Genomic DNA, 9,772 nt, shown 5'->3' with positions numbered 1-9,772 from the left:
GCACAGTACACAAGGTTTTATACACTGTAGCTGTTTTGTAAGGCAACAGTTCATAACCTTGGCTCTAAAGCTTCCTCAGTACTGCTTGGCCATTATATTACTGTACCCTTAGGAAATAAGAAACTGATACCACTGCTGCCATTTTAGTTTAAGCTTGTGAGGAGACATGACTGAACTGGAGCCTGTTGCCAGCTGAATGCAGATTTTTTTTAGATCAGTGGCTAATGAGGTCAATGGAATAATTAATGAAACATGCATCTTTCCTTTGTGCCTGATTCTGAAGTCAATGGAAGCTGGAGATCAGCACATACAGGATGCTCAGCATATTTCAGGACGCATCCCACTAGAAAATGTCAGAATTGTGCAGCGGACAACCACGCCCCCAAAAGGCATTTTTAAAATCTTTGCAAAATCGATAGTCTCAAATTACTGGCTCTAGCTGTAATTCACTACGTAATATACCCTACAATATATAACTGGGCAGCCTGGCTTCCAGGCCCTCAAGCGAAACAATCTTAACAGCTATGCTGTCCTATCTGTGCCCAGAAAAGAAACACTTGAAAATCATAAGTGTCATTGGGTTAGGAGGCCTAAAAATAAGCAAATAAACCTATTGGCAGGAAGCAGCATCTTCTGTTTGTCCAGCTTGCACTCACCACTGTCATTTCTTTGCCACGTGCAGACTAAAAAAGGGATTTGTTTTCTCCTTAAATAGAACATTTCAAGTTACGAAGAGTATTGCCTGGGCAGCAAGCAATACGATAGAACTATTTATAATAAAAATAAAGGAAGTGTTTTAGGATACCCAGTAACTTTGAAACTGTGTGTGTAATTAATATCTATTGAAATCTTCGATGCAACACATCTTGCCTCAGTGTTGAGTCCAATCAAAACAACCACAGATCTGAGAGGCTGAGGCAGCACTGGAATATTGAGGAAATGCATATTGTCTCTTACAAAGAACCACAAAGCAGAAGTTGTTACACTGGAAAAAATTGAACCATTGTCCTGTTAATGTGACAAAAAGAACCAAAACGGCAATTAACTGTTTATCGTATAAAAAATTAAATAAAAAGACAAATACAACATTCACCAACGTTGCTTTCAATCAATCAGGCTAAAGTAGTATAGATTTGTTTGCTAAGAGGATATGAGGGGTAATTATTTTTCATTCCAAGAACCTGGAACAAACTGACATTCTGTAGTTCCATAGACAACAAAGGAGTGAGGTTCTCCAGAGAGAAAGAAAAATGAGTAAGTCACCCATCATATACAAATATACTATTTTATTCTACGGGAATATTTCTGTAACTTCTATCCAGGGAAAACCAAAAATTTTTGTTTAAAAACAAACCTAACAGGATGTCTTGACTGTTTCCCTTATTCATTGAAAAAATTTCACACAACTCTCTAATAGAAAGGGAAAAAAACAACAACCTGACAAAGACATTATAGCTGCACTCATGAGGAATGTCCAAGAATTACAATAATTCATGGATATTTCCTGTGATGTGAGGTTTTGGGTAGACCTGCATGCAACTGAGACACTACTTGTTTTGTTTTTTAGGGGCAATAGGATTGTGGGGTTTTGTTTTTTTCCAACCATATGGTATCTGTTGTTGTCAGTTAAAGGCATAGGGATATTTTTTCTTCCTGAAACACATCAGCTGTCCAAACACAAACTGTGTGTTTGCTATCTAACTACTTTTAATATTACTATAGGGAGAAGGTTAGTATTTATATACTGTAAAATTAATGTAATTGAGATCATTAAGCCTCCAAGTCTCTGGGTAGTTTATTGGTAGGGTAATAATGGCCAGGGTATTTTCCCCCACAGCTTTAGGACAAGATGTGAAGTAAACAGTCTCCGATCAGAAATGACAGACACAGATGGACTTGGATCATACAGAATCAGGGGCAGGTTTACTTTTCACACAGTTTTCTGTATTAAAAAATACATCAGTGAAATCTGTTACAGGCAGGGACAGGACTACCGAGTACACAACGTCAATAGACTACTTTCCAATTGTCTTGTTTAAATTACCTTTGTTGCTGCTAAAAGTAAAGAAAATTAAAAAAACAAATTTAATTCAAGGCTGTTGATTTTCAACTCCTGAAACTGCAGTGAGAGGGTCAGATATCAAACCCCCTGCTACAGAAGTTGGGCAACTACTGATTTTAAAAAAAGTACAATTCTCTTTAAAAATAGTCTTGTATGACCTGTCGTCCTTAGAAACGAGCATCTTAAGCTTGAGAAAATGGAGAGACAGATGTTATCTAATCAGTGTCCTGTCCTCTGGATACAGTATGGGAGATTCCCCTTTTAAAAGATACAGTAACAGCCAAGCCATTGAAAAAAAATATTTCAATTTCCAACACTATCACTAAATTTCTTTGGGTGGGGTGGGGTAAAAAACCACACAAGGTACTTTTCTACCACAGTTCTGTTGTCAAAAGTAATACTGCACGCGTTGAAAGGGTGGAAAGAGTATCTTCACTTTGAAATGACAAGGCCCTCCAGACTTGCACTGTATAAAAACAAAGAATTAGGTGGGAATGGCGGGGGGAAAAGGGAAGGAAAGCTGCCTTATGCCCAAACCAAAACAACTCCCTCCAAAACAACTATTTTTGCGCACCACAGCATTTGCTCGATTACATCAACAGACTGCAGAGGCTATTCAGGGGATTTTCTGCACACAGCCCTGGACCCTCGTTCTCCTATATGTATTCCAGAGATTTTTGTCCCATAACGCGATTGCTCTGATGCTTGACTTATAGCATCTCCCCCACATCAGAGATCCAACAGAGTCATAGTTGTTAGCATGGACTAAGAGCTAGACTCTGGGGTCATGTGACTGTTTGAACGCAGTCCAGGTAGTCATCCACTAGGGTAGTAATCTGGCAGATATAACATTGACTTCTGGCTTAATATCTTTCTTAATCTTTGATCCCAGTAAAAAATAAAATAAAACTAAAAAAGTGTGTGTATACATAACGGAAGGTGTCTATTTGTCTAGACCTCACTGCACTGTGTCTCCTGTCCACATGCTCTTTGGCAGCAATGGCTGCCAGCCATCGGGCTGCAAAGTCATGTGAGCCACAGTCTAGTTCTCTATGCCCATGGTTACTATGGTAGAATTTATACAACAGTTTTGCTTAAAAATATTTCACAATTTTGTTTTAATCCCAAACAAATGAAGGATTTATGCACCGCTTGAACAGGTTAATTCTTGAGTTTGTTTAGAGGATTTATCACTGCATTGGACACTGGCGTTTCTTGCAGCTTAAAGTAGTTTGCTTCCTTCTGATTCCAGTTTGCACATCCATTGTGGTTCAAAATATGCCTGTGTAGTGACGTTAACTTGGCTTATTTGATACACAACATTTTCTGAAGGCTGGATGTGTTCACAGTTTGGTACTTGCAATGTGTATTGAAAGGAAAATACCCCACTTCAGTTAGTCTGACAATTCAATATCAGAGTCCTCTGATCTGACTTTGGCAAGTTCTTCGTGTACCTCCCTCACCATAAGAATACGTGTTAACATGATGTCCAAGGTCCCGGGGTCTATTGGCAACGTGGAGTACCACATAGGGCTATTAGGTACACAAGAACGCTCAGGTTGAAGGTAAAACACATCACTTCTCTGCTTCACGCTTTCAGAACTGTTAGTGTAAAGAAAGGAAGACTATGTATCAGAAGGCAGCATTAGCAGTCCTGTTTACAGCACAGTTAAAGAGACAAAGGGAAAGTAGCTTAGACCTACTACCTGACATTACCTTGAGACTGGAATAACTACAATTTAAACAGTAAAATTTGGATCTCCATTCTAGTGCCTCAATCTCTGCCCTTCATTGCAGCGAGTTGCCAATCCGTCTCCAGCTCCAAGGGCATTAGCTATTTATAGAACCAAACAGAATAGCTGCGTCTCCTTATAGAGGTGGTTCTTCAATTGCAGTTTCATCCCATTACATGGCATCACCATCTTAACACAATTAACATTCAATCTCAGAACAAAACTGGTTCTAGTGTTCAAGGCAACATGGGAACTCCGGCTAAGTCTATGCAAGCTAACGGCATTACTGGTATTTCCTGGGACACTTGATAACTTTTAAATGTTCTTTGGGATATTGAGGGTACAAGAGCCAGTGATCTACAAAACCAGAGCCTCGCCTGCCTGTTAGTGATAGCAGAATGGTGAACCCATCCACTTGAAAGACTGACCTTCAGAATCAGAGAGTGCCTTGCAGTCTTGCGGAGCAAGGAGTGTAAAGCCTCCGCTCCCTGCTGGGCTTTAGAATTGTCACATTAAAATCCGGACAGTGAAAGAGGCTTTTCACTGCCACTTGCCACTACTGCAGAGGCTGAACTATGATGTCATATGAGGTGGTGCTGCAAATGTGGGATAGCTCAGAATGACACCAGTGAACACAAGGAATGTGGGTGAAAGGAGCAGGGAGTGGAGAGGGTTGCTGGACGTGGCTTTGCCTGGGCAGGGCTATTTTGCCCTAATTTGGTTGTGTGTGTTTCAGAGAACGATTTACAGGGCTATTAGCGGGCACTAATGATATGTCACTCTGTGGCATGTATGTTCTTTTGAGAGAGAATAATACTGAACTCCATTGCTCAATGATCTTAAGTGGAGAGTGGGGGAGAGACTGAATGATTTACACCAGGGGTCCCCAACCTGGTGCCCGCGGGCGCCATGGCGCCCACCAGGGCGTCTAAGTGCACCCGCGTACTGGCCGGCGGACGAGCATCCACCGAAATGCCGCTGATTTTCGGCAGCATTTCAGCGGCGACGCCTCTGGATGCTGCTGCTTGTTGGCAGCATTTTGGCGGCGACGCCTATTGACGTTGCCGCTTGTTGGCGGCATTTCAGCGGATGCTCGTCCGCCGCCATGGTCCTCCGTAGCTTGTTGTCTGGCGCCCTCCAGACAAAAAAGGTTGGGGACCACTGATTTATACGTTCATCCTTGTTCTGCGGCTTCCTTTGTGACTTCTGGAGTAAAGTTAATCTCATCTTTCAGCAAGTAAATGTCAGCATCTCTAGTTGTTACCTCTAGTCACACTCTTCCACCCTGCTTAACGAGGAAAGTGCTACTGAGATGTTGCTTATCTTGCGCAATGGATTACTGCATTGTAGAGCTTGGCTCTACTTCTCGGTGCAAGGGGCCAGATTGCAATCATTCTGCAGGGTCCAGAATCCATGAGCATGAGGGCAAAGGAATGGCGGGGGTTACTGCATCTTCCTCTACCCCTCTTCCCCCACCCAGCCCGGGGAACTCTTGGCAAAGTTAATGCAAACCACAGCTGTATTACCATGTGACAGCATTTCCCCACCACTGGTTGAACCCCGGAGGATCTGCTGGTGCCTGGCTCCATTTGAGCTGTGATGTTGTTGAGGAGGAGTAGGGAGCCTCAGAGCCTGTGCAGAGGCAAAGGGCTGGGTGACCCTGATCCTGAGGGGCTCAATAGGGATTGGGGGATGGATAACTTCCTTGCTTCTTTGCAGGGTAACTGCGTGTGTGGGAACCCCCTTCTTGTGGGGTGTTTGAAGAAAACTCCCCCAGAGGAGCTGCAGAGTTGCCCTACCCCACCACAGGTTTCCTTGCAGGAGGGCACAATCTGGTCCAAGTATAATCCAAAAGTAGGCTGTGCCAATCACTCACCATTTTGACAAGTAAAACTCATAGAGTCGGACTGGACATCTCAGAGGGTTATCTGTGTTTTCAGCCATTTCCACTGCTGTTGGAACCTCCTCGTCCTCACTCCGTTTCCTTTTTCCTACAGATAACTTATCTGGATACAGGAAAATGACACATGAGCTCAGTGGAGAACAGTCCTCCTCTGTGACAGTAAGCTGAAGCTGGTTGGTTTAAGTTCTGCACCCTGATGGGGCTTTGCGCAGCGCATAAATGACGTGCTGTTCGAGAGGATCACTTTTCATGCAAACTGGCACTGCCACGTCAAACACTGGAAACAACTTTATCAAATGAATGCCATCATTTGTGTCGCTGATAGTTAAAAAGGAGCCCAACATAACAGAAAGGATCTGTTTCTACACAGATTGAAATGCTGGCTCAGGAAAATGTAATTGCTTAAACAATATTTAGTTTCACCTTCTTAATGCTGGTTTACAGTGACTGATAAGACCCTCGCCCCCATCCACAGCTCAAATGCTAGAACCCCGTAGTACCAATGCATGGTCATCCTCAGTGTGTCTGTTCCCCATCTACCTCAGAGTGCGTACATCCTTCCCACGACACATCCACTTACCTGCTGCTATGCTTTTCTCCACCTGCTGCACCTTCAGAGCATACACCCCCACTGCTTTTAATAGGAGTTGTATAAAAATGAAACCAAGATCTACCACACAGTGTATCTTGCTTATGCAAATGACCTTTGCCAGGACACAGAATGAATTTTTGATAAGTTCCAAAACTAAGGCTATGACTGTATATGCAGCAGTACCAATACAGCTGCGGCATGTGTGGTGAAGATGCCGATGGGAGAAGCTCTCCCACCGACATAAGCGTGTGTGTGCACAGTGCTATGACGGTGTAACTTATGTTGCTCAGGGGGGTGGAATATTCACACCCCTGAGCGACATAAGTTTTGCCAACATAGGCTATGTCTACACTACAGCCTACGACATAGTGGCCCAATTCTGCACGGACTTGTAACACTATTGGAATCAATGGAGCTACACATGGTGTAAGTCAATGTAGAAATTGGCCCAGTATCCTCCAGAGCCCATAGAACAATCAGACCAGACATATTACAAAGTACCTCCCCAGTGAAAGATTGTATGAATAATAAAATGGCACAACAGCAGAAACCACCTGACAAGCATTTAAGAGAGACTTTATGGTCACTCACTTAGAAAATCAGTAGTGCATGTTATCAATCTTATCAAGGACTTCAACCCTAGGAGGGAAGAGTAGAAGTGTTACTCCCCTCCTGGAGAAGGTAAGAAGACCTAGCGCACAAACAATAGCATCTATCTTAATAGAGAGAATTCATAGCTTATCCAAATTAACTCAAGTAGGCAGTAGCTTGATGATCCTGCTTGCTGTCTTTACAAAGGACACTGTCTGATGAGTGGCAGTCAGCACGCTTCCACCGAGTTTTCGATTCACAAACAAGTCAAACATCACCACCACCAACTCCTCTCCCAGGGCTCACTGCCACCCCTCACAGAATCAGATGGAGCTTTAACATTTCCCAGCTTATTAATACGCTGCTCAACCACTACCGCAGCGAAGGAAAGCTGCATTCTCTCTCTCTACATCTGGGGCCTGCAAAAGGAGAGTTTCCACTCCCTCCTCCTGAATTTCATGTGTGTCAATAGCTCTGGCTGGCTTGGCTTTATCTGAACTGTTGTCCTGTGGCTGGTCTGTCTTAGGGCCTGCTCCAGTGTGATAGGGTGTGCATACTACAAAGCAGATCCTACCTAAGCAGACTAGCCTCAAGTGCCCCTGACTTCAATGGGGGTTAAAGGTGCTCAGCACCTTAAGGAGCCTGGTCCTTTGAGCTATCAGCTCTTCAGGAAGGGAATGACTCTTATTCTAGGTTTGAATTACTGGATGTGCTTAGGCTGCTCTAAAAATGATTAGTGAAAAATCTTTCAAATATTTTGGGCATCTCATCCACAAGTTTCTATCAGCTGTTGGGGCTCATACAGAATTTTGGTTTTAAACCCAGCTAGAAGTCAAAAAGAAAGGGGGGGGGGGGACAAGGGGAAGGAAGTTAAAGTATCAGCAGAAGCCCAAATATTACTAAATGTGCAAAATGCACAACATTTTTTCCTCATTTTAAAATAAAGCATTGGCAATGCTCCTGGGGCTATGTAAATCCAAATTAAAACCACCTCAAGTAATTAGAAAGCAGCAACACACCTGATTCTACCTCTTGTTTTTGAAAAGGTGGGAAAAAACGCAGGTATGTCATCTTGGTGTTGTATTTCAGAGTCCGGGTGCGTCTCATAACGTGGGCAAAGGACAGCTTCAGATGCTCACTGACATTCTTTAGTTGGAAGTATTTGGTATTGAAGAACAGAAGTGTGTTCAATAAGACTATTGGGGAATATGCACCGAGCTGTTTACATTCCCATAAATGTTCCTCTTCAATTCTCGAGAACATGTAACCTGAGGACAATGGGTAAAGGAAAAGTAAAAATCAGCTCTTTCCTAAACAGTCATCTCATTGTAAGGGCAACTCTCTGCCCTCAGGTATGAGTAAGCAGCTTCAGCAGTGACTTGAGGGCACAATGTGATCCCTGAGGATTTTCATAGGTTTAAGGAAAGCAATAAACCCCTGTTGGACGGGGGGGGGGAGTTACATTAAAAAGGCAGGTCCTGTCAAATTATAATATAAATGAAATCCTCCTAGACAACCTGATGCGTCAATGAACTGTACATCAGGTCAAACTCAGATCTACAGTAAGCAGATTTAACTTGACTGAAATCAACAGAACTGCATACACTTACACAAGGGATAAATATGACCCATCAAGCATGAGAAAGACCAAGCTATTGATCAGTGAGACTTTTCAAAAGCAAATGGAAAGCAGCCATTATTTATCTCAGTTAGACCTCAGCACAGTTTCATGTTGTATAGCTCAAACAAGTGCTCAAACATTACACTTCTTGGGTGTAGAGCATGGATAATTGTGTGATACCTCCACGTGGAGATAAACTGCTGTGACATAGTGAACCTGAAAGCAGGTAAAGAAAAGGTATTATGGAGGTTAATCACAGGGTACGTCTTCACTACCTGCCGTATCGGTGGGTAGCGATCGATTTATCGGGGATCGATATCACGTCTCATTAAGATGCAATATATCGAACCCCGAACGCGCTCCCCGTCGACTCCGGAACTCCACCGGAGCGAGCGGCGGTAGCGAAGTCGACGGGGGAGCCGCGGCCGTCGATCCCGCGCCGTGTGGACCCCAGGTAAGTCGATCTAAGATACTTCGACTTCAGCTACGTTATTCACGTAGCTCAAGTTGCATATCTTAGATCGATTCCCTCTCCCTCCCCCCCCCCGGTGTAGACCAGCCCCCCTTTGTGTTCGGCAACCAGAGGCCTTTTGGGTTTTTCCCCCGTGTAAATGCGTGGGGTTTTTTTTTTTTTTTTTTTTTTAATTTATTAAAGGAAATACACAGAGAGATGGTCACGGATCCAGGTATGCAATCACCACAATCACTAAAGCTTCTTTGGTATCCTGAAACCAATCTCCTCTATCCAAATTACAGATAAAAAAAAAAAAAAAAAAGTGTTCAGCTGTTTTAGTTGTATTTATAAAATTACCACCTTTGTTTCGTTCAGTGCCCTTCCCCAAGTATATCAACCAGCCAACTCTGCAGGAAACAGAGGGAGGATTTATAACAATATTTTGAAAGCCTCCAATGAAAGATGCTAGATGAAGAGCACTTCAAACATTAATTCATGAAGCTCCATGACATATGGCTAAGGGAAGCGTTATAGCCATTTTACAGAGGCATAACCTGAGGCAGAGAGATGGTTAAGTGTGTCTTGCTAAAGGGCCCATAGTAAGTAAGTGGCAGAGTTGAATACGGAATCCAGGATTCCCGTCTCTCACAAATGACTACATGTTGTGGAGAGGGGAGGAGGATAGCACCTCACAGTACAGATCATTCTCCTAATCATGGTAGACTTAACGGAGCAGTTCAATGCTGCTGTTCTTTGGCCACAGCACTCTTCAGATGACCTGTACTGTAAGGAGCACCCCTGAGAACTCATTCATTT

At 43.2% G+C, this 9,772-nt stretch overlaps 1 protein-coding gene across 3 annotated transcripts in view; it reads right to left on the bottom strand.

Moving 5' to 3' along the window:
- Nucleotides 1-1,779: 1,779 nt before the first annotated feature.
- The window catches only part of ZMYM4 (zinc finger MYM-type containing 4), a 53,857-nt gene continuing 45,864 nt past the window's right edge, over nt 1,780-9,772 (bottom strand). For all 3 annotated transcript variants that reach the window (XM_026657053.2, XM_026657054.1, XM_026657055.2), the window contains exons 27-29: nt 7,901-8,149; nt 5,672-5,801; nt 1,780-3,664 (exon numbers count right to left, since the gene is read on the bottom strand). In XM_026657053.2, the coding sequence (XP_026512838.1) occupies nt 3,457-3,664; nt 5,672-5,801; nt 7,901-8,149 (587 nt within the window). In that variant the 3' untranslated portion in view covers nt 1,780-3,456. The remainder of the gene's footprint in view (nt 3,665-5,671; nt 5,802-7,900; nt 8,150-9,772) is intronic.

The sequence above is a fragment of the Terrapene carolina genome, unplaced genomic scaffold (genome assembly GCF_002925995.2).
Source record: "Terrapene carolina triunguis isolate 2854851 unplaced genomic scaffold, T_m_triunguis-2.0 Scaffold236, whole genome shotgun sequence".
Lineage (NCBI taxonomy): Eukaryota > Metazoa > Chordata > Testudines > Emydidae > Terrapene > Terrapene triunguis.
This window is presented reverse-complemented; position numbering and strand designations above follow the sequence as displayed.